At 33.7% G+C, this 27498-nt stretch overlaps 2 protein-coding genes and 1 pseudogene across 3 annotated transcripts; 2 read left to right on the forward strand and 1 right to left on the reverse strand.

Moving 5' to 3' along the window:
* Window positions 1–23093, forward strand: part of LOC109008059 — a 48608-nt pseudogene extending 25515 nt beyond the window's left edge.
* Window positions 9251–12258, reverse strand: LOC109020154 (non-functional pseudokinase ZED1-like). The gene is made up of 3 exons (XM_019002568.2): window positions 11985–12258; window positions 10748–11809; window positions 9251–9732 (listed from the first exon to the last, which is right to left on the reverse strand). Exon 2 carries the CDS (start codon window positions 11783–11785, stop codon window positions 10769–10771), a length of 1017 nt encoding a protein of 338 aa, XP_018858113.1. The 5' UTR covers window positions 11786–11809; window positions 11985–12258; the 3' UTR covers window positions 9251–9732; window positions 10748–10768.
* Window positions 23094–24244: 1151 nt separating the features above from the next.
* On the forward strand, window positions 24245–26856 carry LOC109020151. 2 transcript variants are annotated; one of them, XM_019002565.2, is made up of 3 exons: window positions 24245–24409; window positions 25473–25533; window positions 26605–26856. In XM_019002565.2, exons 1-3 carry the CDS (start codon window positions 24347–24349, stop codon window positions 26826–26828), a joined length of 348 nt encoding a protein of 115 aa, XP_018858110.1. In that variant the 5' UTR covers window positions 24245–24346; the 3' UTR covers window positions 26829–26856. The 2 variants fall into 2 exon arrangements, with proteins under 2 accessions (XP_018858110.1, XP_018858111.1); XM_019002566.1 differs by having other exon boundaries at window positions 24274–24364.
* Window positions 26857–27498: the final 642 nt, after the last annotated feature.

The raw sequence follows: 27498 nt of genomic DNA on the forward strand, positions 1-27498 counted from the left end.
TTATATCTTTTGATAGGTAAACCATCAGCATTATGTATCAATGTGTAAGCATATTTATCCCAAGGGTAGACAGGTCCCATGCCCATGATGACTCGGTTGCGACATATAAATATACAAATAGAATTTCTTAAGTGCATCCACTAACATGAATAAACGCAAGGAATCTCAGTCCTCTATGCACATCATATTATGTTAAAAATTCACTCAACATTGTGTTGGAAATATGGTAAAACAAAAAGAAAAAAAAAAGGTTTCAAAGCATATTTAGTCTAAGCAACAACCACGGTACAATATTTTGATTTTGCTGGAGCAGAAAATTCATTAGCTGAAAATTTGTGACATTAATTATTTGTCATAACAATGAGCACATGTTTATTTTAATTTATGTTTTACTAAGAGAGAATCTTTAAAACAATTAAAGTACCATCCGCGACCTTGAGAATAGGTAGCAAGACCTTTCTTTTCAGTGGGTAAAAAGAAATTTATTAAACCAAGTAATTAGGCATAGCCCAAGTACACAAGGAGTAAGAGAGAACACTTAATTACAAGCGAGGAAGTAGAAAAGGCAACAATGAAATCATGAAAACAAGGCCCATCAAGTACACTAGCAGATGCCCAAAGTGATAATGCATAGAAGAAAAAATCTCTAATCTCTCGAATCTCTCCCAATGAGCGTTCTCTATCTTCAAAACTATGGCCATTCCTCGCAAGCCAAATACACCACATAAGACATAGGGGAGCCATCTTCCCAGTGGCAGCAATTTGATGATTACCCTGGATACCTCTCCAACAAGCTAGAAGACCCACCACCCTCCTAGGCATCACCTAGGCAATACCAATCCCATCAAAGATATCATCCCATAGGACCTTTGCCACTTCACAATTGAGAAGTAGGTGATCCAGGTATTCTCCATTCCTTTTACACACATGCACCAATTGATAGTGATGAAACCACGCTTTCTCAAATTATCCGTTGTCAAGATTTTCTCAAGACCTTTTTCTATGAGTAATAAAGCTTCAATAACACTGCAAAAGGTGCATCCAGGTATACAGTGTATACAAGAGATTCACCTATCTAGAAATAGAAAAAGATATGAAAGTCATAGTAAGCTGGCCAATAAAAGTCAATAGATGTTGTACAAAGGAAAAGGTTAATAAAAAATAAAGTTTTGAGTTCCTCTCCATCTGCTCATGTTTCTCAAAATTCTAGTCATTTCTTTCCCTCCAAATACACCATACCAGGCAAGTAGAGCCATCTTCCACTGCTACAATTTGTGAGCTTCTTTCTAACCCTCGTTCACAGTTTAAGAAAAAAAAAATCTAGTAATGGCCCAAATCCAACCAATCTGTCTAAAAAAGGTCACTACACAGCACTAGCCATCTCGAAAAGAATAAAAGATGGGCAACAAACTCCCCACTCCTTTTATGCATTAAACATTAATCATTCACCACAACGTGTCTTCTCCTCCACACTAATCAGTCATTATGCTCCTTAATGCTCTTCTCACAATTCTCTAAGCTTCAATCATTCTGCTCCCTCCAAATGCACACATTAGGCAAATCAGAATCATTTTTTTAAATTCGCACTATGCTTTCTGTCGAACTGACCTTTCTTACAGTTCAAAAAGATCCCCAGTGTCGAGATACGACCTAATCTGACCCAAGACAAACCTAATCTGACCCAAGAAAAACAGGTGAAGTCCTGATTTTGCCCTTGCCTTTCAGAGACCTGATTTCCAGACAATGAAGGCTAGATTTCTGACTTTGAGCATCTTCCTTCACCCCTTAACCCCTCCCTGCCTGGCAGTGATTTTTGTACAAAAAATGCCAAGAGGTTCTGCCATCACCATATAGAGACCAGATTGGATCAGGTCGGTGTTATCTTATGTAACTATTTTAATTTTTTTTTTTTTTTTATCAGTAAAAGATAGATATTATATATATGGATGAAAAAGGTATAGCTCTTGTACACATGAAGTATACATAAGTGCTCCTAAATACATTCTAAGAACAATAAATTAAAGATAAGAAATCTTGAATATTGTCCCCATGCAAAACAATAGTGGAAAACCAACACATTAGAGTGTGGAGAAAAAAATTCTTCAACTCGGTCATTGTGCGTTCCTTATCTTCAAAGCAACTCGCATTCCTTTCCATCCAAGTACACCACATAATGCACAAGGGAATCATCTTCCACACTGCTGCCACTTGTTGACAACCTTGCAACTTTGTCCAACAACCCAACAAATCCACCACCCTCAAAGGCATAACCCAAGCAACATCAACCCTTTGAAAGATCTCATCCCACAACACCCTTGTTACCTCGCAGTGTAATAAGAGATGGTCCATGAATCTCCATTCTTTTTACACATGTAGCACCAATCCACCAATACACAACCTCTCTTCCTCAAATTGTCCGTGGTCAATATCTTCCCAAGAGCAACATTCCAAATAAAAAAAGCTACTTTAGAAGGCACACGAGCTCTCCAAATATTCTTCCATGGGAACGGAATATTGTCAAGATGCTATAATATGCCTTGACTGTACATATCTTGTGATTATTAGACCTCCACTTCAAGCTATCTCGTTGTGCCATAGGAATCTCCGTAGAATATAATAAGCTGAAAAAAATTGAGACGCTAGGTAATTCTCAATCATGGAAATCCCTATTAAACAGAATATTCCATTGGTGCGTACCATGAGAAAATAACCGCACATCCGCCATTGAAGCCTCCCTATTAGCTGCAATACGGTATAGAGCCGGAAAAACCCTTTCCAATGCCCATTTTCCACACCACACATCTCGCCAAAATCTGATTCGATTGCCCTCACCAACTACAAAACGAATTTGATTTGCAAAGTATGGCCACCCCTTCCTTATATACTTCCATAATCCCACACCATACCCCTCTCTCACTTCATTAGAGCACCAACCACCCAGCCCAATACCATATCTAGCATCAATAGTATCCTTCCACAATGATCTCCCCTGCAAATGATATCTCCAAAGCCATTTTCCTAGTAAAGCTTTATTAAAAGTTCTCAAGTTACACACACCCAACCCCCCATTCACAACTGAGCCACATACAGTCTTCCAACTCACCAAATGAAATTGTTTCTCCTCCCCCATGCCTCCCCATAAGAACACCCTAAAGAGTTTCTCCATTCTGTTCACCACCCCTACAGGCATAGGAAACAAAGATAAAAAATAAGTGGAAAAGTTAGTGAGAGTATTCTTGATAAGAGTGAGACGGCCCCCTTTTGATAAATACACTCGTTTCCAGCCATCCAACCTATTCTCTATCTTCTCCACTTATCTGGGAAATATCCAGGCCTTCCGTTGGGAGCAACTTTCAAGAATAGAATTATTTTAATCTGTGCAAGAACTCATTTGTTGGTGAGGTTTCAGACTGTATTAGTGAAATGACAAGCCTTGAGATTTTAGACCTTTTGGCCAATGAATTTACTGGTCAAGTTTTAAGTTCTATAGGAAAGAAACCTCCAGAAGCTTGCCGGAGTCTATGGTTGATTGTGCAAACCTTGTGGCGTCAGATCTCAGCCATAATTTTTCTTTTTGATTGATGGAAGATCTTTCGGCATGGATTTACAAATCTGAATACAATAAGTTTTGATTTCAAAGGATGAACTAGGTGGGAGCATGAATACTCCTTTATCTTCATCATTTGGGAGCTCACGTGGACAACTTGAAATCTTGGATTTGTCCCACATGCCCTTTTGCTCGCTTTACAATGAAAGGATAACATTTTGCATTATATGTCAACTTCTACTAAAAAAAATTCAGCAACCCACAACGGCTTTGATAGCTAAATTGGCTGTGAACTGTCTGAATGCACTTGCTTGTGATTGTATTTTGATTTTATTTTACAGCAAATGACAACAATGATAGGCATAAGAAAAGTTAACATTAAGGCTATCTAGTTAACCCATATCAATCAGGCAAGTTAATTAACCTGGTGACTTCCTGGTGTCAAGTTGCACACAACTTGAAATACATCATCGCGTCCCTCCACCGGAGACATAGGTATACTTCCTGACCACCTGTTTAGATGATAAACCCAATAAAAACCCCTACCACAGATCCAATATATCTACTTAAAAAACTACAAACAGAAAAAGGAAGATATACTAGTCACCAAGGATAAGAAAAATTTGTTAGTTTTTTATGAAGCAAAAAGAATGTTAGATATCGTCACACGAATAATTCAGATCTGGGTAGTAACATCAAGATCAAAATATGATAATCTTAGCGTCCCACCCGGTGAAAGAACCGCAAAGTGACACGCTTCTTCCCCCATAACGCCACACGAATAACCAGGGAATCAAAACTGGTACCGAAACTGCACTGTTATCATGCCCCCTGTCCGGAACAGGACCGAACATTTCCACCAAAATCTGTATAAAACCGCACGAAACCAGGCCACGAAATGCAAGGTCCAACACCTCCCACTTGATTATCCACCCAATTCGACCACCATAACCATATATCACAAAATTTACGAACCCTCCGATAATCACACCTCAAGTTTAAATCTTTTCTTTTTCAACAGGGATCCTCCACAACTGAGCAGAGGACCCCTTAAGACTTACACATTCAGAGCCTACCAAATCAAAACCAAGCCATGCAAAACCCTATTTCAGCAACCAAACCACCAATCCCCAATCACAGCCTTCAACCCAAAAGTACTGAAAATCCCACCACCAGCTCCGCAAGTTCTACATGCAGCAACCACAAAATCCAACACCTGATAATCCCAGCATTTCTTAACCAGTCATAAAGCTCCACGAGTAAAAAAAAAACCAAATTTCCACACAAAATAAGCCAAAAAAAAAGATTCGAATCTCGGTTGAGCTATGATCTTCACCCAAAACGAATAATTCCCCACCAAATGAATTCGGGAACCCCAAAATTTGAATCTTGGAGGAGAATTAAAAACGCAAGGAAGTTGTTTCTTGTGTAATTGAAAGGAACTCGAGAGGGCTCAAAAAGTGTGACCCAGAGGAAGAAAACCTCAAGGTGTCAGAAAAACAGAGAGGGTGTGTGACATTGTTGGATCCTCAATGGTCTTGTGGGCTCTGAGCAAAGAATCTCTGTGTGCGCGCGTGAGGAGGAGGGGGGAGAGTGAGCAAATGATGATAATAATTAATAATTACAGCAAAATCGTGAGGGTGAAGTGAGAAGAGAAGAGAGGCGTCGTCGTTTTGGGCTCCCCAGAATCCAGGAAAGCTCCTTACCTTTCTGAAAAGTAATTATAGCGACAATTCCACAGCTGAAGCGACCTGACTCGACGTCATATTCTTTGCGGTAACGCTGCTGGGAAGAATCGTACCAAAGAGACTTTTAACGTCGGTTTTTAAGTTGTTGCTCAACTTCGTCATTGCATATATAATTTTTGAGATCTATGAATAATGAATATCCAGAAAAAAACTTTAAACATTTTTTATAAGAAAATAAAATAAACATATATAATATAAGCAAAGAGATGCTTAAAATTACGGATGCATTTGCTTAGCATTGATTTTTCTTTCAAGCTATTTCGTTTCAATTTTAGACAAGGTGGGATGAAAAATTTATAAATAATAATAAAATAATTAAAATATTTTATAAATTTTTAATAAATGTTATAGAAAAACTTAAATGAAAATATTATAAAATAAATATAATTTTTTATCATAATTTTTATTTTGAGATTTAAAAATTTGAATTATTTTTTATATTTTATTTATAAATCTAATAAAATTATAATGATTAATTAATAATTGAATAAAATTTTAAATTTAAATTTAAATAATATTAGAGTCATTTAAATTTAGAGATGAGTTGAGATAGTTTGTGAATAGTAGAATAAAAATTAAATTATTTATTATATTTTGTGTGAGAATTTAGAAAAATTATTTTGAGATTTAAAAAAAAATAAATTATTTATTATATTTTGTATGAAAATTTAAAAAAATTATAATAATAAGATAAAATGAATTGATGTGAATTTTAAATTTAAATAAAATTTTAAATATTAAAATGAGATAAGATGTTATAAAATGAGCTTAATAAAATGAGGTAAAAGGAAAAACTAGCCCACGTTTGTTTGTCCTTAGTTACGTTTTGTGACAAAGAAAAATTAATAAAATAATAATAATAATAATAATAATAATAATAATAATAATAATAGGGGAGGTGGGTGAAAAGGGAAGGCTAAGCAAGAACCTAAACATAGACGTAGAAGCTAGACCCGATGTGTAGGAGTTTATTAGGATGGACGGTGAGGATGTGATGCGCTGGGGGTCCCTGGAATCATGGCCATTTAATGGTGGACCCCGGGGTAAATCGTGATTCCCGGCAGCTCCATCACGATAGGAAGAGAGAGAGAGAGAGAGAGAAATAGGTGATGATGATATTGGGGTTTATTTTTTGGACAATGCCTGAGGGCTCCGCTGGAATTCTAGTATTTTCATGTAGATTTTTAAAGTTATTTTTCATATAGATTTTTTTAATATTTTTAAATATTTTTAAATAATTTTAAAAAATAAAATAAATTTAAAATATCATTAGAAACACTTTTTTAATTAGAAAGTAAAAAATAATCATTAAAAAATACTTCTTAAAAAAGAATCATTAAAAAATACTTCATTAATCATAAAGTAAAATAATAATCATAAAATAATAATTTTTTTATTTTACTTCATGATTAATAAAATATTTTTTAATAATATTGTGATTTTTTTTAAATATTTAAAAGTGTTAAAAAGATCTATATAAAAAATAATTTAAAAAAAAATACATAAAAATACATGCTAAAGCTCCAACAGAAGACCCTGGTGAGAGCTCTAGCATTATTCTTATTTTTTCTGTCTATTTTTTAACTACAAGCAAAAGGGTTTCAGCTTTTTACAAAAATAATAATAATAATAATTAGAAACAAAGGAAGTAAAACTAGAAGGACAAAAATATTCTCAATTTTCATTTGCTAGGTTAAGTTTGGATATTGAGCTCATCTCAAATTATTTGAGCTGATTTATGAATAATAAAGTTTAGATGGTTTTAATTTTTTTTAAAAAGTTAAAAAAGTAGTGAATCTTATCAATAATTAATTTGAGATAAATTGAAGTAATCGTAACTTCCAATGGTTAATAATCTTATACTTTGTTTGGATATTACTCTTAGAGGAAGATTTGGATAGTGAGTCAAAATGAGATGAGTTGAGATGAAAGTTGAATAAAATATTGTTAAAATATTATTTTTTTAATATTAAAATTATTTTGAGATTTGAAAAAGTTGAATTGTTTAGTATATTTTGTACGAGAATTTAAAAAAATTGTAATGATTATATGAAATGAAGTGATATAAGTTAAAAGACTTTTGTATCCAAACTTCTCTTTAATATCCAAATAGAGTGTAAGATGCATGTTGTCAACTTATTTAGTGATTAATATATCTTATAAAAAATATTTAAAATTTTTTCTGCGTATTCATAGATTTGAAAATTATATATGCAATGATGAAGTTGATGCTATCACAAGATCACCTCAACTCCGGTTCCGCTCGGGATTACAGACTGAAAATTTTAGTCTATCATTTTTTCAGATCGGACCAAACTAATTACCCCTAAAGACCAAACCGAACCGTTAGCTATAGGTTCAGTTGGTTCAATTCGGTCCATTATGAGTTAGGAATATCTTTTTTCTAATTTTCTTTTTTTGGTAGATAAATTAATTAAATTAGTAAAATCAAAACTAAGTGAGCTCTTTAATGTTACCTAACTAACTAGTTAATAAAATAATTAATTACAATTATATTTATGATATTAATAGTTACTAACTTAGTTCTGTAGTAGAATATGTATCTACATATAATAAACTATATTATCATATGATTTATTGTATGATATATTAATTAATTGATAACATATATTATTTTACATTTTATGTAGTCTATGGTGATAGATTAGAGAAAATTACATAATTAACTTATACAATTATTATATAAATAATATATTATATATTCAAAATAATTTAAAAACTTATATGTAAATGATTCGGTTGATTTCGGTACGGTCCAATCCAAAAAAGTCACACTTCGAGACTAGACAGAAATTCAAATTTTGGAAATACTATAGACTGAGACCGAGTAGGAATGAATTTAGTCCAATTCGAACTGAGAAATTTTTACCCCTATTTAAGAGTATCCCAAATCATTTATAATAATAATAAAATAATTTATAAATAATAATGAATTAGTCGTAAATAATAAGTTGTTTATAAATAATAATAAACTAATTGAGAAGATGACAAATATATTTACAAACACAACCTAAAAAATTATATAAAAAAAATTAATTAATTAATAATTAAAATAAGTTGGCAACGTGCATCCGAGTGTGTGAAAATGTCTGTTTCATCACAAGCAATGATTTGATATATAAAAATACAAAAAATCTATTAACTTCTTACTATTCACACAACTTCTACACTTCATATTATTTTTAATTTTTAATTTTTTTTCTTTTATTAAATATTTATTATATGAATAATAAATAAAAAATTTGAAATAATTTAAAAAGAATAAACTCAAAAAAAAATTTAAAAAAAATATTAAAAATTTAAAAAATTTAAAAAAATGTAGAGCGTAAAGTGTGATGAAAGTTGTGTAGCAAAGCTCGTAAAAATATATTGGTGTAAAATGTCACTTTGTATTGGAAGGATTTTCAAGCAATTTGGTCGGGTTGTTAGTGAACAAGAAAAGACTCCTGATTAATGCCCCTTTGTACGAAATTCTAATCTCATGATTAGATACCAAAAAGAAATATATATTTTTTTGGCCTCAGAGTCTTGTCTATTCCACAATCATTAGTGAAAACAATGGTGGGCTTTGTATGGCATTCACCATTTTTGATTCACCAACAAGCGTCTTTGTGACTAGCAATGGGACATTTTCTTAGGAAATCTTGTAAAAATATAAAAAAAAAAAAAATTCTTAATATATAATTATTTTAATTTTATTATTAAGCCATGTACAACAAATTTTTTTTTTCCTTTCATTTTATAACAAAAAGGTACACATAATATAGGAGCCACTTTCCCTTTTATTTTCTGCACCCCCAAACAAGTTGATAGTGCCTTTGGATTTTGCAAGTATGCACATACACACCCCCGCTTAAAAGAAAAAAAAAAATCATGACTTTTCATGGGAAAACTCAGAAGTCTTGTTGCTTTCTTCAACTTGGGAACACTATAATCAATGGTACAATGAAAATGTTTATATATACATCTTTAATTTCTTCCCAAGTACCATGTAAAGTTCTTGTCTAATTCATTGCTTTTCCTGTGCATAGACCTTTTCTTTCCACTCATTTCCTTTATCAAAAGCTCTGTACTCAATTACAACCACGATAATTTGTGACAAACCAGTAGAGATTAACAGGAATTACAGTCCCACTCAGAAAGAGAGAGAGAGAGAGAGAGTTGACTTCATTTGTATGTATGCAGCAGCACGATATTATTTCAGCTTCTCCTCAGAAAATCATATGCAATGGCAATATATCACTCTCATTCCCTTGCACAGGTCCAGAAAATAGATTAGGCATCTGGTACTTCAATTCTGCTGAATTTAAGGACCCTTTTAATGGAAAAGATACCCTCTTCGTTGCCTGTTTCTGCAAGTAGTAGTTCAGCAACTGCGAGGCTTCCTTTCATTGCAGCAAAATTTACTTCTTGAGCCTGCAAGAATTTTCATTTAAGGACCTGTTTGGTTTCAGAAATGGTTTCATCTCATCTCATATCATCATTACAATTTTTTCAAATTTCCACACAAAATATAATGAACAATTTAACTTTTTTAAATCTCAAAATAATAATAATATTAAAAAATAATATTCTAATAATATTTCATTCAACTCATCTAAAATAATCTCATATCCTCTCATCTCATCTCACAATAATAATATTATGTCATCCAAATGTCACTGATCTTCTAGCATGCACTGAATTAGCAGTCATTAATCCTTCGGTTGCAACTTTCAATCAATGCATGGTTATTTAAGTTATCCACATCAGAGGCAGATGATGATGGAGATTCTGGATTCAGCTGAAGAATACAGAAGCATACAAAAGTAAATGAAATATCAATAGAAAATTCATTTTAATGATTGAAATCATAAGCATTACATACCCAAGTTTTGAAATAAGAAGAACTCAAAACCCTCAATTCCTTAACAAATGACTGCACTTTTATGATTGAAAAAATATGGGATAACTTCAACACTTTAAAAGGGTTTTCTCTCTACAACTGTGAGGTTGAGAGAGTGAAGTAGAAAACAGAATAGGAATGAAAGTTGCATCGAAAACAGAGGAAGAATTGGATAAAACTGATTTGCTCAGATTACACTCAATAATCACACTACAAATAGACTACTCCAACCAAGAAATAAACTCCCACGCTTTAGAAACCACTTACCCCCAACCAATAAACAATTTGGACAACAAAGTAACTAAAAACTCCAAATTAATAGGATTCCACTCTCATACATCTCTGTAAATCTTGTTTAGCTGCAATAATGGGGAATCAACACCATACCCAGCTTTGTCCTCTGCATATGTAAGTAGTAACATGGCTGCATATATGCCTTTTTATTCAATTGACTACATTCTTGATGACAGATTTGTGCCTTCAAATGCTGCATGTACTATACAGTATGGAAGACCATGAATATATATTAATCAATCTGTAACGTACATAGCTAATCTAAGGTGGTGATCAGAGACACTGATCATAAATCCGCCTGAGTTGTTTAGCCACATCAGTGATTGTTGGTCTATCTTCTCGTTTGTTGGAGAGGCAACTCAGGGCAAGGTTTGCAAAAGTTAGAAACTGCTGCTGATCAACACTTTCTTCCAACAATTCCGGATCTACAATTTCAATCAACCGTTCATGTTCATATTCGGCCTTCACGCAGCGTAGTATATGGCCTTCATTGTACCTGGTATTTTCTGTATTCAACATCCATCCTGCCAAAAGCACAAGTAGAATTCTACCAAAATAATACACATCATCCTTCTGAGTAAAGTTGCCTGTAAGAGAATAGTCAGGTGCAATAAAACCAATTCTCGAGCGTACAACACTATCGGTTGCATGCAACTGACCTTCAGGAATAGGTAAAGAGAGCGAGAAATCAATCAACTTGGGAACATTATTCTCATCCAACATAATGTGGGACGACTGAATATCCCTGTGTACAAAGGGCATGGATAATGCAGTATGGAGATATGCAACTGCATTTGCTATTCCCATTGCAATCCTTAACCTACCCTTCCATGGTATCGGTTGATAAGGCTCGACTCGATCACAAATGCACGCTTTGAGACTCTTGTGCCCTACATATTCATACACTAGAGTCGGCCATTGGGTTTCTAGGCAGCATCCTAGGAGCTTTAGAACATTTTTGTGAATACTCATATTTGATCCAATTACAACGTCTTTAAAAATGTCCTCATATCTAGTAAAAGGCCAGTGATCGTCATCAAATTTTTTAACTGAAACTAAGCGGCCTTCCAGGCAACCCTTGTAATATTCAAAACCACCTGCACGCAGAAAAAGCTGACGTTTGTCATAGTTTTTTGTTGCTATGCTGAGCTCCATGGCAGAGAAGAAACGTATAGGATTGCATTTCCCGTTGAAAAGGGTGATACGCTCCTCTAACAACATTCTTCCATTCTTCATAAATGGCGTCTCCTCTGTGTCTTTCCTGATCTTCAGCTTCAAACATGCATTCATCTTGCTTGTCCGCCAAACCCCGGCCTTAGAATACAGATAGGAAAGAATTTGCACACAGGTTATGGGGAGATAAAAATTATATGGAGATGCTTAATCTGTCTTTAAATGAAGATATTGCAGAATTTAGAGTTTGGAACCAGTAATCTGCAACCATGTAAATTAAGCATGACTCACAAGAACTTGAAACATATTAACTTACCTACGAATCCAGAGACGTGAGAGAGATGGAGATAGCCGTAGCTAGAACCGGTGAAGCTGAAGCATAACAAACTTAAACGATAATGGCGAAGCAGTACTAGGCAATTTTCGAGTTTTATTATCATATTTAATACTAACCAAACCTTTAAATTATAATGACCAAGCTGGAAACTGGGAAGATTCATAGCAATTACTTGGATATTCTCTTCAACTTCGCCCTTTTAATATGTTGACCCAAATCCAATACGCCTGCCTTAATGGACCTCACCTGCCTGAGAATTAAACCAAAACATAACAAGTGTGCAAACAGGTCAAAATTTGTGGTCCAACTTCAGTGTCACTTTTCTTCTCTGGTAGTGAATTTTATCTGTCGGTCTCTGCTGACGGCTCAATGGGTAGGCAATCTAGGCCCCACCTTGAGTAGGCCTCGTAATAAAAAAGATATATATTATTACTCTCAAAATAGATTTAAAAAAAAAATATTGATTAGCATAATAGATGGAGGAAATACTTTAAATGATAAAATTTTATTTAAAAAACTAGTAAATGTAGAAGTTTTACTAAAAAAAAAATGAGTTTTTTTTAAGTACAAGCAGTTTGGCGTAACAAACCACGTACCGATATTGAAATGACTTTTTTTTATTAAAAATAAAAACAAAAGAAGAAAAATTTTAAGAGAATAATGTATTATGTCTCACAAAAATTATTTACGTCTCAATTTACACTGTTTCATTAAATATATGCCTTATATGTCAGTATCGGTGTGCAGTTTAATACACAAACTCGCTTACAAGAAGATTTTTCCAAAAACATATTACCCAAAATGTATAAAATTGTCAAACAACGATGAAATTTGAATAAAAGTGACAAAATAATGCTGTAATATTACTCTCCAATATTTTCTAAGATATAATGTGTAAGTTGATATGGATGGCCTTTATTTGTTTTCAAAATTAAGTATTAAAAGAAGTATTATATATGAATAGGAGATAATATTCCAATTACATAAAAATTAGATTCTCCTTCTGTTTATAGATATTATTAAGCAAATCAATAATAATAGTTGTTTTGCATCTAAAAGAAATTAAGTCCAATTTTTAATAAAATTTCATCATTTTAAATCTAAATATTATTATTATTATTTTTAAATTAAATTAAAGTCTCGTATTAATTGCTATATTGAGCCGCCCAGGTCTCATTTGATCTCTTATGTGGCGCCCCAATAATGACTTCACATGCTCTTTCGTCATGGCGTGCAAATGCGGGCAATTTTTGCCACTAGATCTTCTGTATATTGTCCGTGTGCAAGAGTCGAATAAAACCCAAGTTGGCACAATGTATTGTCAATGTCTGTGGATCTCTCCAAAGGAAATCAATCATTGGATCGAGTTTGATGCCAATTAGCTTTCCGCAATAAAATTTCAATCGACAGTGTGAAAAGAGAGAGGAGTGATCATGAAGTTTGTTGGTCTTGTCTGATGAAAAATCAACACTTCCACATGATAAGTTAGACGTTCCCAAAGGTGAATGAATTGTGTACATTAAAAAGATAGTAGCGAGTGAATCTGTAGTTTTGTCTTATGCTTTGGGCTGTTTATAATTGTTAGGGATAGTTGACACTCTGCCACAGAATTGAGAGCAAATGAAGAAGGAGATTGATCAAAGGAGAACTATGCAGTACACCTACAGAAGACTCTAGAACAATTCTGCAGAATGGAAACAGTGAGGTGTTATGAGAATATTCTTGTAATCAGAATTATATTCTATGAAAGACGTGTCATATATGTGGAGAGTATTCTGTTGTGAAAATCATCTATATAAACATTGTAAAAAGGCATGATTGTGCAGAGAATAAATATATGAATTATGAAAGTGACCCTTTGAGGCATTTCATCAAACACCTTGTCTATCACTTACGATTTCATTTCAACATGGTATCCAGAGCCCAATAAGATTCACGTTGTCCCTTTACAGAAAATGGACTCGTCCATTTCGCCCGAAAATTCAACCTATAACCCATCCCCCATTGTCAATACATCTATCATCAACTCTGCCAACCATTTCGTTACCATTAAACTTACCATAGACAATTATTTGCTGTGGAAAGTTCAAATGGTTCATTTTCTCAAAGGAAATCAGTTGTTCAGTCATGTGCATGGCTCTTCTGTTATGCCTTCTCCCATGATTGACGACAACCACAATCCAAAATACACAAAATGGAGTTTGCTAGATCAACTTATTATTTATGCTATTAATTCTTCTTTGTCTGAAGATGTGTTGGCATAGGTACTTGAGTGTACATGTCAAAACCCCAAGAAAAGTGGCTTATGGCCAAGCTGCCCATGTCTTGGCCATGTCATTGACATGCTAGGACAGCCCCCTGACAGACCCACATGCGCGCCATGGCCCATGTCGTGACACGCACATGAGGCCCAACGAGGTTAGTGGCTGGCGCAGCCCATCATGTGCATGCCCAGCGAGGTCATAGAGGTTAGTGACCGCAACTACACTCCAAAATCTTAGACTTCAATTTGTAAGCCTAAATCAGTAGGTGGTTTAGGAATCAGATTAACTGTCAATTTTAATAAAGCTCTTTTGAGCAAGCTGGTCTGGCACCTGATCTGTGGTGAAAAAAGCATTTGGAAAGAAACTTTGACCAAAAAATATTTGAACAACTCTAATTGGCAAGCTGTCACAGCAAAACCAACTGACTCCAGATTCTAGAAAAGCTTGATCAAACAAAAAGATTTCATAATTTCAAGCATTTGCTTTCAAATAAACAATGGGGTGGCTACTAAAGTATGGACTGATCCATGGATTTCTACTTTAAACCCTTCAGTTCCAACACCAGAGTCTCCTAATATAATGCAAGATCCTAAGCCGAGAGTTGCAAAACTTATTTTAAAAGAACCTAGGAGATGGAACACAATTCTTCTCCATGCTCTCTTCTCCCACAATTCTATTTCATAAATCCATAAAATCCATCTTACACAATATCAGTTTCATAACCAGCAAGACATTCCAAGATGGAAACACCATTCCCCGGGCAAATTCTCAGTAAAGTCAGGTTATGCTACAATCACTCTGCAATCAAATGCTAATAATGCTAACCATCCTTCCCTTGTTTGGAAAAAGCTATGGTCCTTGAAAATGCAGGATAGTCTCAAGTTATTTCTCTAGAAAGTACTGAATGATATCCTGCCTACTAAGTCCTCACTTAGTAAATGTATATCACTCATAGATGATAAAAATATTTGCACTCTTTGCCAGTTGGAACTAGAAAACACTGAGCACCTCTTTCTAAATTGTCCTTTTTCAAGAATCTTATAGAGATAATCCCCCTGGCCTCTGGACACCTCTCTCTTCCTGCAACAAGGCATAAAAAACAGGATCAATATAATTATGAATCCAACTTGTCATCTGAATATCTCAGACATTGAAACACAAAAATTTTAAATTTTTTCTATATTGGCAATGGACAGCATCTGGTTCATTGGGAACCAAGTAATCCACAAGAATAACAGTCTAACAATAGATCAGTTTGTCAAAAAGTTCGTTGTCACTTACAAAGAGCATTGCAAAGCATGAGAATGTAAATCAACAGAATCTACCCCCATGTGGATCCTACCTGAATCAGAAGATACTTTCTCCATTACTTTTGATGTAACAGTTAGAAAGGAAGGCAACACTTCAGCTGCAATTTGCAGACCCAGTAGTGGATCTATACAATTTGTGATAAACAGATTTATATGCAATACTGATCCTAATCAATGGGAGGCAATGTTAGCTTACATTAGAGTCCAAGAAGCACATTCATAAGAGATAATAATTTAAAAAAAAAAATCATCATAAAAGGTGACTTCTCAAATGCCATCAAAAGTATCACACATCCTCAAAAGACGAGCAATTGGGAAACTGAAGGAATAGCAAGAGATACCAGATTTCTTCTCAGAGATTTTGAAGAATGGAGAGTAGTAAAGATACATTGATGCGCGCATTCCATTGTGCAATGGGCACATTCTAATAATGAGTTTGGAAAAATCCCTCTTTATTAAAATCTCATCTTGTCTATTAGAGTTTGAAAGGACTCTCCTCCAATAAGTACATGATCAGTATGATATTGTATTTGGATAGCTTACTTATTATTGTACTGAACTTTTGCTTTTAGTAATGAAGTATATATGTTGAGAAAAGAAGACAAACACAAGTCTCCACAAAGTCGTGAAACCATGTATGAGTTTGACGGCTGCCTAGTGTCTGATGGTCAAAGTAGATGACCTAATGGCAGGAGAGCCGGCAACTGAAGCCCCATTGAACAACGGTCGTACCTATAATAGTCCTAAGGTAGCAAAATTCTTTGTCAGGTAAAGTTCCAGCCCGTATGAAAGGCCTAGCGATATGAGTGCTGTTTCGGAGAAAGGTTGGGTGAAATAGACATATCTATGAAGATGTGGACTACCTAAACTTGGACAAAAAAATCCTATGAAGCTTCACTATTTGCAGGGATTGGCTTTAGGCATTTCCTGCTCAACTTAGGTGGAGAAAGAAGAAAGAGGAATCTTATGTAAATACAATGTAATAAGGTTTGATCCTATTCATTAGGATCCCATAAATATTCCAGTCCAAAACTAGAAACTTTGAAATAATTGATATTATTTTAGATCGGATAAAGTCATGAATTCTACGAAGATTTTTATGAAAGTCTTTCATTTGCTTCTCTTCAATAGAAGTTTTATTTTTCCATAATGTATCCTAACTTTTGGTCTAATTCTTCTTCTACTAATCGATTCAACATCTAATAAAAAAAATATATACATTGGTTATATTTCATCTCTTCAACAAGTTTAATAATGAGCATAACGACCCGATTGTTTTGATGGAGAGAACACCTATGATTAGCTTTTCTAGAAACTTTTGAAGTAACAATTTCAGCAAAATCGATGTTTATAATTATAATTCGTAAAATTAAGGTCTTGTTTGGCAACATAACATATTTTAAGCATTCTCAAATGTTTCATTCCCAATTATCACTCTAACACAAAATATTTTCAATTTCAGATTTTAACCTTTTCATTTAAGTTGATGTTAAGTTACTTCCCAAATGTACCCCCAAAATGGCCCTAGTGCATTTTGTTTTTTTTTAAGGTATTGTCTGGATAGTGAGTTGAGATAAGATGAGTTGAGATGAAAGTTGAATAAAATATTGTTAGAATATTATTTTTTAATATTATTATTATTTTGAGATTTGAAACAATTAAATTGTTTATTATATTTTGTGTGAGAATTTGAAAAAATTATAATAATGAGATAAGATGAAAAAAGATGAGACGAAACATATCTTGTATCCAAATGGAGAACATGTTAAAAAAAACATGTACAAATTCAGTAATGATATTTTTTTAAAACATTTTAAAGAAAACCAAAATACACTAGGACACATTTGAAGAATAATCAAACATTTTCATTTCGTCTGATCATTAGCTAATGAGAAATGTTATTTATCATTCTTATACCTTATATCAACATGTGATTTATTATTTTTATTTTTATATTTAAATACATATATTTATACATATCAATATGTTGTGTTTAAATAAAAAAATGACAATGATAAATAATACGTTGACGTGTGATGTGATGTAAGAGATAAGTAAAACTTTTCTTAGCTAATTATTAATTATTCACCCAATAATTCTTCCCATATCACTTGACATAAAATACGGTGGAAAAAAAAAAAAGATAAGAGGAGCGTGAAAAAGTAAAAGCAATCCCAGGAAAAATCTCTGAAGCTGAAAAGTTTCTTCAGTAATCAATCGGTTCATCGGTAAAAAAAATTGGTTCACTCCTCAAGAGCTGGTATGTTCCTTTGTTGCTACTCCATTGCTACCATTACCACCATTTGTTTCCCATTCGGTTTCCGAGAAACGGTAGGAAAAGAAAATCATTTAATCAAATCGAGACGGAAAATAGCATTTTAGACATGTACAATTATCTTTATGTTAAAACACTCCTATTACTTGTTAGATGTTTTTTTTTATGTGTCAGACTCATCCACGTCTCAGATTTCATCTCTCTCCACAATCTCTTTTATCGAACCCACACTCTCTCATCAGGCTCAAGCTCTCTCTCCCACCGAATCCTCTCTCTTTTTCTCTCTCTCTCTCTCTCTCTAAATTGGTTGGTTTGATTCTCACTTTGTTTTTTCCATCAAATTTTCTACGCAAACTACACGCAAAGGCAGAAAACACGAAGAATCCTGAGTCGGCTTTTGTGTTTTTATATTTATTGATGAATCTAGTTTGGTGTGGAATTTGTAAATCGGCTGATGAGAAAATTCTCTAAAAAAAAAAAAGCACATGTTAGATCACTAACATTGGATTAGCTATCCAAAAGATAAAATTTAGCTAATATGTTGCTTTTTAGTTTTTGGCTAATTACTCAAAACTTGTACTCTATATTGGATTAGCTCATTCTTCATAATGATAAAATATAATTATTTTTTATTTTTATTTTTAATGCAATTTTTTTTATTAATTTAAATATATTTTCTTTTCATTTTGATAATCTTCAACAATATCCAACAATCATTTTTATTTTCACAATCTAACAATATGTACAATTAGCATCTCTAGTTGAGCAACAAATTGTGTTACTTTTATTTTTCATTTTCACAATCCAACAACATAGTTGCTGCCCAAAATTATCACAAAACTCTTTTTTTTTTTTTTTTTTTAAGTAAGAAACTATTATCACAGAAGACATTTTGTCCACATATAACAATAGCATATGGTTGCTGCCAACATGGTTGCTGCTCACATATTATCACAAAATATACATGAGCGTATAGTTGTTGCCCAAAATGTCCAAACAAAAACAGCTATACATATGTCTCAAAGAAAACCAACAGCCTAATTCAACCAGTAAAAGTAAACAAACAAAACCAGCAGCCTAGCTGGAAACTGTAAGACCAAAGTTTACATGCTTATTCATCTAAAAGAACAGAGCAGAAAACATGCACTTATGACATGTTAATCATCAAACTCAAATACTGCCAACAAATTTCATATAAAGAATTTCACCCAAGAACATGAGACATTAAGAGTAAGAGAGAGAAAACTCACTTGTGAGAAGGGCCTTCGGTTTGAGAATGTGGGCAACGGGGACGAGTTGGCGACGAAGTTGTCTATGGCAACAAGGACTTATCTTGGACGGAGTTGTTTATGGCGACGGGGACAAGCTGGGGAGAAAAAGCACAAAAGGAGGGAAGAACATTCACGAGCTGCGGGAAAGAAACGAATGAAGTAGGTTTTCCATGAAATAATAAAAAACACATATGACTTTGCTACAGTGGAAGTCATATTTGACTTCTGTGATGGATTTATTGTAGCTCATATGGTGGATGACTTTAATTTGACTAATCCAATGTCACTCAATTATTGATAATATTAGCTAAATTAATAGCTACATTAGCATTTGGCTAGAACAATGCCAGTGCTCTTAAGATTGTTTGAGTGAGGAATTTGCTTTCCTTACAACTCTGTTCAGTCTTTCAGAGAGAAAGAAATCAATTCATTGGCACCACATCTTATATAGTGGGATGAAAATAGGATGAAAGTGTAATATATAGAATTTTCCATTTCTTTTATATTGCTTCTGTTATGGTCTATGACATAGGTTAAAAAATACAAAGCTGCTAATCAAAGAGCAATACAAGCACTAGAGAAGGTATTGTGCAAAAATTACCCCAATTTTTTTCCTTCCTAATTTGGGGCTCATGATTGTTGCTTTAAGATAAATTATTCTGTTGTTGCTGATTGATTTACTAATTTTTATTAAAGTATGGGGGAACGCTTATGGAAGTTGATATCGATGGGTCTTTGTCATATCCCACACCTCCAATTAACTCAAAAGATACTGGTAAACACTCATTTTGAGAATCACAGTTTTTGTCATTTGCTCGTTGAATTGAGTGTCTCAATGATGTGTGTGTGTGTGTGTGTGTGTTTTTTTATTTTTTCCGGTTTATATTTCTAATTAACCTATCTTTTCAATGCTTCCATTCTTTTCATGTTAGTTGACAAGCATTCTCGTTTAAAACCCCCTAATATTGAGGAAAAGCAATATATGAGAGTGTTCTATGAGAATAAACTTCAAAAAGTTTGTAACAACTTCCACTTTCCTTATAAAATTCAGGTATTGTTTCTTTTCTCTCCCCCACAAAATCAGTGCAAAACTATAGGTAATGACGGGCTTTTCAAATTTCTAGAATCGATTAATGTTTTGCAGGCAACTGCTCTTATATATTTCAAAAGATTTTATCTTCAATAGTCAGTCATGGAACATCATCCCAAAAACATCATGTAAGATTATTTTCGATATTCATTGTAGCTTTTTGTTGGCCACATGATGTGCATGAAGACATATCGCTTCAAAGTATGGTTGTAACCGTGATCAATTATAAAAAAAACATTTGCACATAGTTGGAAATTGTGCACTTCTAGAATTGCTTGGCTTGGTAAATTGTTTGCGGATAGCTCTCAATTGTGACAATATTTATGATGTTAGGTCCTTGTGCTCAGGTTAACATGCATTTACGCAGCTTGTAAGATAAAAGAAAATCACGTTTCAGCCGAGGAGCTTGGTAAGGGGATATCGCAGGATCATCAATTGATTCCCAATAATGAGATGATAGTTTATCAGGCATGAATGTGCCGTGCATTTTAGTGTTTATTCTTTATTGTTTTTCCTTTTCTTTGTCGACGCACATGCGTTTCCTTTGCAGAAGTTTAGACCTTGATCTTAATTCTTTATTTCTGCAGAGTTTAGAATTTGATCTTATTGTGTATGCGTCGTATCGCTTAATTGATGGTTTTGTCAATGAGATGGAGATAAGTTGATTAGTCCATTCATTATGTTGATTTATTGTTTTGGTGATTGGTACCTCTCAAAGAAATATGTTTTGATGATTGTACAAGAAAGCTCATTTGTGGGTTTGCGTGTGTGTTTGTTTAATAAAACTTTAGCTTTTATTCTGTCACAGTTCCTTATTTCTGTTTCTGGTTTCTGGTCTCACTGTGATATTACATTTATTTATCTATCTTGCATATTCTGTGTTGTAATTTGTAACAATTGGTGTTGCTTCCTAGGAAATCTGTCAAGCAAAAGATGATCAACTTCACATGCTAAAGGTGAATTGCTTATATGCTATTTAATCTTTATAACCGTCTATCCATCTTGGTTGCTCTCTGATCCTTGTACTCTTGATCATATGAGTCCTATGCCATTTATGCTCAAATTGAAACTTGAAAAAAAATCTTCACAAAGATGACGAGTAATTTTAATGTCTTTAAGATAGCTAGTTGTGCATGTGCTACATCGTAGTGTATGATTATGACTCCTAGCAGATGTTATTTGGCACTATAGTTCCTGTTGATGATGGTTATGATTCACTTACATTTTCTCACATGGAGGTTCAACTACCTTTTCCTACATCTATTTATCCATTTGCTGCTTTAATGTTTTGCAGGCATTACATGAAACTGTAAGGATGGAAGTTGACAAAATCATGCTTACTGATGCACCTCTTATATTCCGTCCTGGGCAGTCACCAATAACATGATTTATAGAACTTTACGAATCTGTAAAAAATCCATGATAACTTTAATCCTTTTAGGTTACTTATTTTGTTGAGCATCTCTCACATCTTTGGTTCCTATTACTAATTAAAATCTCACTAAATTCAGATCAGATCCCCTCTCCCTTCTGTTTTTAATTACCTTGGTTGACTCTCTCCTATACTTTGCTGGGCTAGGTTGCGGGTTGATCTTGTAATCTATTTTTTCATTAGAATATTAACATTGTTTATTATTTATATGATGCAACTGGCATTGGCTACTTTGCGTAGTTCAAATGAGGTGCACAAAGTTGTCGACTTTGAGAGGTCTAAACCTACATTAGTCTTGCCTCAATATTATGACTAATGTTTTTGCAATACTTCTTTTGTATTTGGTAGGCAAACCATGGTTGTATTTGTTTGCCAAACAATTCTACTGTTTGTGAAAGGGAGGGATCTAGGGATCTCTAGTTGTTGGCCAGGAAAGGAAATTCACATATATTGCCTACAATAATGATTTAGTCACTTAAACTTGCATGCTTCTTTGCAGATACCTGAGGAACATTCTCTCTTGCCAGAGTTCTGCACACACCATTTCATAGCTCATTGAATCACTAAATGCACTAGATACTTGGGTAAAAGTTTGTTTACTTCTTGCAATCTGAATATGACTAGGATGATTTCTTGAACATACTTTGCTGGTTGCCTGCTCAAGGGCATGGGAAGATAAGATTCTGTGCAAGGGATATGTAATTCTAAATTAATGGATGTAATTCAATAGGAAAATGCTACTATGCCTACTAATTTATACCACTCACTTTGTCCTCTTGCTTTTGGTGCAACATGGCTTATTAAAAAAATTTTAAAAATTTATATTCAAAACAAAATGGCGCCCGAAAATACAAAAAGATTAATACTAAAACTCTAGATTCCTTCTACCCTTTTTATGTTTGTGTTTATAATTTTTTTAATAAGCACGTGGCATCACATTGCCTCGTTAAGGAGGCAAAATGAGTAGTATAAATTAGGGAATATAATAGCATTGTCCAATTCAATATTAGATGGAGAAATGTGGTTGTTTCTGTTAGGCGTTATGGTTACTGGTCTACTCTTCTCGTGGCTATGCATACAGGTAAGGAGATACAAGTTCCCGTCAGAAAAAGATTTGAAGCACATTAACCGGAAATTGAAATCTTGTTGGGGTCTTGGCCCACACGACGAGTAGTTTCTAACACTCTTTATTTTACAAAGAAATAAAATTGTTAGTCTAATCCCCTGGCTTATTATTTTCGTACCAAAATCCCTATGTGACTGCTTGGCAGAGTAAGAAATGGGAGAAGAAATCAAAGCACAAATCAAAGAAGAGTTCAAATGAAACGCAACATGTTGCTTCTCTTGCTGAATCGTATGCTCTGCCCTGTTTGATTGAGTTGTTCTTTTGGGTTTTGCTCCACTTTGGTTTTGTTCGGACTGAATTTATTTTCTGATTTCAGGTAATGTTTAAGATCATTTCTAATCGCCACTAGTTCTTGAGAGAGGTGATCGGAATTATCACTGCTAGTCCAGTCGCTAGGGTTGGCCCTTGGCTGCTGGATACCACTGGAATTTGGTCCATGGTTGGGCACTTTTTTTTTTTTCTTCCTTATAAATTTATTTTTTAATTGTTAATTTTATAAAATTGTGTTTTGAGTGTGTGGACTGTGGGTTAGTTTATTCAACTTATCATGAAAAATTGAAAAGACCTGTGTGACAACTTTTGGTTGGAATGTATACAATTGTTTTTACGGTATATCTTATCTTAAGATTAGGGTTAATTTGGGAACACAAATATTTTCATATTTTTCCTTCTAAAATATTATTCAAGTACAAAATATTTTTTTAATTTAAAATTTTTAATTTAATCATTATTTATTGATTACAATTTTTTCAAACTCCTAGATATAATACAAAAAATAATATAATTTTTTCAAATGTTAAACTAAAAATTATATTAAAAACTTATATTTATTTATTTTTCTCATTTTCTAAATCTTAATAAAATATATTAATTTAAACTATTTCATTATTATTTATAAATTACTCCACCACTCTATTTACAAATAATAAGAGTAATTGTAAATATCCAAACGAAAATATGAATAAGAAAGTATCCTGCATGCTTTTTTGCTATTTTAAAAAGTATTAATTAAATACATTTCTTTTTGTTTTGTTTTCTCATGAGCAGTCTCATTTCACAATTTGATAAACTGAAGCCGATGTTAGTATTATTAATATGAGAAATTTTATACATAAGCTTCACATCTTATATATTATTTAAAAAATATATGATTTTATTTTTTTATCTTTATATTTTAATTTAATATAAAATATGAAGATAAAAAAATAAAATTACATATTTTTAAATAGTGTATAAGAGTGTAAGACTTCTGTATAGTATAATTCTATTAATATATAGCTAAACATTGTCTAAAATAGAATAATACCTTTTCTAAAAACTCAATGGATTAAATATTCAAAAATTCTATTTACAGTAAAAAAAATTTCTATTTAAGAGTGACGAAACATTACTCTTAAATATTAATTCAGTAATTTTGTAAAATAAGTGATACTTGGCCGGCTAAAAAGGAAATGAAAAAGAAAAGAAAACTACGAGCATAAATACAGCGGTACAGAACAGCTTAGAACGGCGTCGATTCTTCTAAAACCCAAGAGGCACCAGAAGAACTTCGAAGAGGTGAAAAGCTTCGTCAATGGCGTACTTGCTCTCCGTAAGCTTCTCTACGCCTCTCTGTAATCCACGAATCCAACTTCAGGTAAAAAAAGTTAATAATACCCTTTGGTACCGAAGCATCCTTTCTAAAGTTCCTCTCTCAGACCCCTTTTTGGTTACTGAGAAAATGTCAGGAAAGAAATCTTTCGAGTCTACAAGGAAAAAAGAAAAGAAAGGACAAACTTTTCAATGTATCGAGTGGTAAAAGGCCTGCTTGCCAAAAAAAAAGAATTAACCCAAGTTACAGCTACATTACTTTGCTGGGTTGGGTTTTTTTTTCCCCTTGAAACCGATGTCAAACAAACATACTCGGAATTTTGCCTTTTTATTTTCTTCACATTTTCTCGGGAACCGAATGGGTGGAAAGAATGAGAACCGACTCATTCGGAATTTCGGATGGTGTATTTATTTCTGGGCTCTTTTCTAATGCTTATTGTAGTTATAGATTTCAATCTCTCTGCCTCCTTCCCCAAATGTATCAAAAAAAAAAAAAAAGATATCAATCTCTCTGTAATTTTTCTTGATTAGACTACGTAGTTGACGCGGCAGAATTTTGCTTTCGGGAGTTTCATGTTTGATTAGACTACGGAAAACTTTCTAATTCACGAAAAGTCTAAATGATTTACTCAAGTATGTGTTTTACGATTCAGTTTCTATATCCACATGCTTCGGCTCCTTTCTGCTAGATTTGTGCCGTGGGTTTCTCCTTTTCCTTTTTAGCATATCCTCTGAGAAAATATGTAAGAGTGAGCCATGGATTTATCACATTTAAATCTTAAACGTGAATGCCATTGAGTCTTGCATAAGAAAATTTTCATGTTATTTGTTTTCTGTTTTATGAAGTTGGTGGTGGATCACAAACATTTGGTTTGCATGACCTTCACACAGTAAATCACACTGGATCACAAAATGTCAAATACCAAGATTGGCGTTTTCTATCACCAGTTATGATTCGTCTGCCATTTGTGTGTGTCGGGGCGGTTGACATTTTGTTTTCAGAAAGTTCTTAATATTGCTGCTTAGACACATTGTTGCTTGATGTTTTCTTAGTGGCATAATGTTTATTTGGTATTGTATGCTTATTGTTTGTTGGGACTTGCCTCCAGGAAGTACAGCCAAGGAGATTATCTCCTGGTAGACTCTCAAGACAAGCAAATGCCAGAACAGGTTTGCTTTTCCTTTCTCCTTGCGTTCTGTATATTGAAGCCATTAAAGAATGATTGTTACTTGGTTTTAGTTTTCATCATGTTCAAACCATAGCCGGTGACTGTTAAGATATAAAATAATAAAATCTACATTTTCATATCAGCTTAAGCTTTTGGAACAAAGGGTGATTTCACATGGTATCAAACCAGAGGTCTTGAGTTCAAACCTTTACTTTACACTCTATTCCATTTAATTAAATATTCCACTTGTTGGGCCTACTCATTGAGGGGAAGTCTGGTCCACAAGTGAGAGAGAGTGTTAAGATATAAAATAATAAAATCTACCTCTTCCCATCAGTTTAAGCTTTTGGGACAAGTGGCGATTTCACAATGACTCATGTTTAGTATTGGATGTAGTCAACCCAACCCCAGGTTAGGATGAATCGGTTGGCCATGTGTTGAAAGCACAATTTGTTTGCATAAAATCTGCGTGCACACGTGTGTTGGTTGATAATAGTTTCCCTTATGAAGACATGCACGTTTCTCAGTACTGGAACGTGTGTTGGTTGATAAAAGTTTCCATTACAAAGACTGCACATTTCTTAGTAATGGAACAAGGTGACTATTTTGAACAAAAATCTTAAGATCCAACTTAGGTTGGATTACAACATCTAAAAGCTTAAGCTTCTAAACCATAAATTGTGACAGGATTTTGTTTTCCCAGTGCAAGCCCTACATTAAGTCTAGAAACTTCAGCCCAAGTTTGCCCGCTTGTTGAGGAAGTAAAAATTCTTTCTAGTTAATTGCAAACCCAAGTCCATGTCTTGATTGAATGAGTTCTTGTGAATAATAAAAAAAAAAACATGCAATGCAATTGAAATCAATGACAGAAAGTGTATGGTTTTCTATTTTATTAAATCCTAAAATTGATGACTTATTATTGGTAGGGGAACCAATTTTGAGTTGCAAAGATATTAAAATTGGATTTATTTAGATGCTATAAGCCACAATGTGTAGGATATTTAAATAGAACATTTGAACAACCTTCTCTGTGCTTGTACTTTTGAGCTGAGAGTATCAATCACATTTGCAGCTCCAAAGCTTCTTGCCACGTGCAATGCAAATAGCGGCATTTTGTCTGTGAGTTGGAGTCATCGCCATCATTTAGTGACACCCTCAAGATATGTCTCTGAAATTACTTCCTATCCTTGTAATGTAGGTTATTGTACCCATATGGTGATGGCTGGTTATTGGGTTGGACCTGATCCTGATGATGGTTGGGGCTTTGTTGAAGCTTTTGTCAATCAAACCTTTTGATTTTTGGTTTATTTTGCTTACCTTACTAGATGAATGTCAAATGTGGAATGTTAGGTCATGATGCATGCTACTCTACTCTGGTACACGAAGCACTGCACTGTTACACCATTAAAGAAAATTGTGGTCAAAGATTAGTAGAACTAGCATAGCTTTAGCTATTTAAGTACCTTCAACTGTAACTCACCAGCTTGCAAATATCAGCAAGAGGTATTAGGAGGTGCACTCACAAATTGACCAAAGGATTGGCACCTTATTTAATCTGCTTGATTTAGGCATGCATCCAAGTAATGTATAGGAATATCTTCTAGTTCAAATTAAGAGTATCTGCCATTTCACTGTGGAGTTCATGTGAATCACGACGAGCATGTACCTACACTTGCCACGCCAACACCGCCACGATTAGGTTGCTATGAGCTGCCCTTTTCCATTTCTGCTTTCTTGTTTGCTATGAACCTCAATCAAGTGAGCTAATTTGTACTGTTTAGGTCAAAGTCGTGCCCGGTGCTACTAATAATGGTAATTTCCGAATTATCTTTTGTATCTTTTTGTAGGAGCAAAGTAGTAGCCAAGCTTTTTCTTGACAGCCCTCATGTGGCTCATCGGAGCTGCTCAGTAGGGGCACAGTAAATGGACAGATTAATGTTACTAATAGACAGAATTTCGGAGTTTT

This window comes from Juglans regia, chromosome 11 (assembly GCF_001411555.2).
Source record: "Juglans regia cultivar Chandler chromosome 11, Walnut 2.0, whole genome shotgun sequence".
Classification (NCBI taxonomy): Eukaryota; Viridiplantae; Streptophyta; class Magnoliopsida; order Fagales; family Juglandaceae; genus Juglans; species Juglans regia.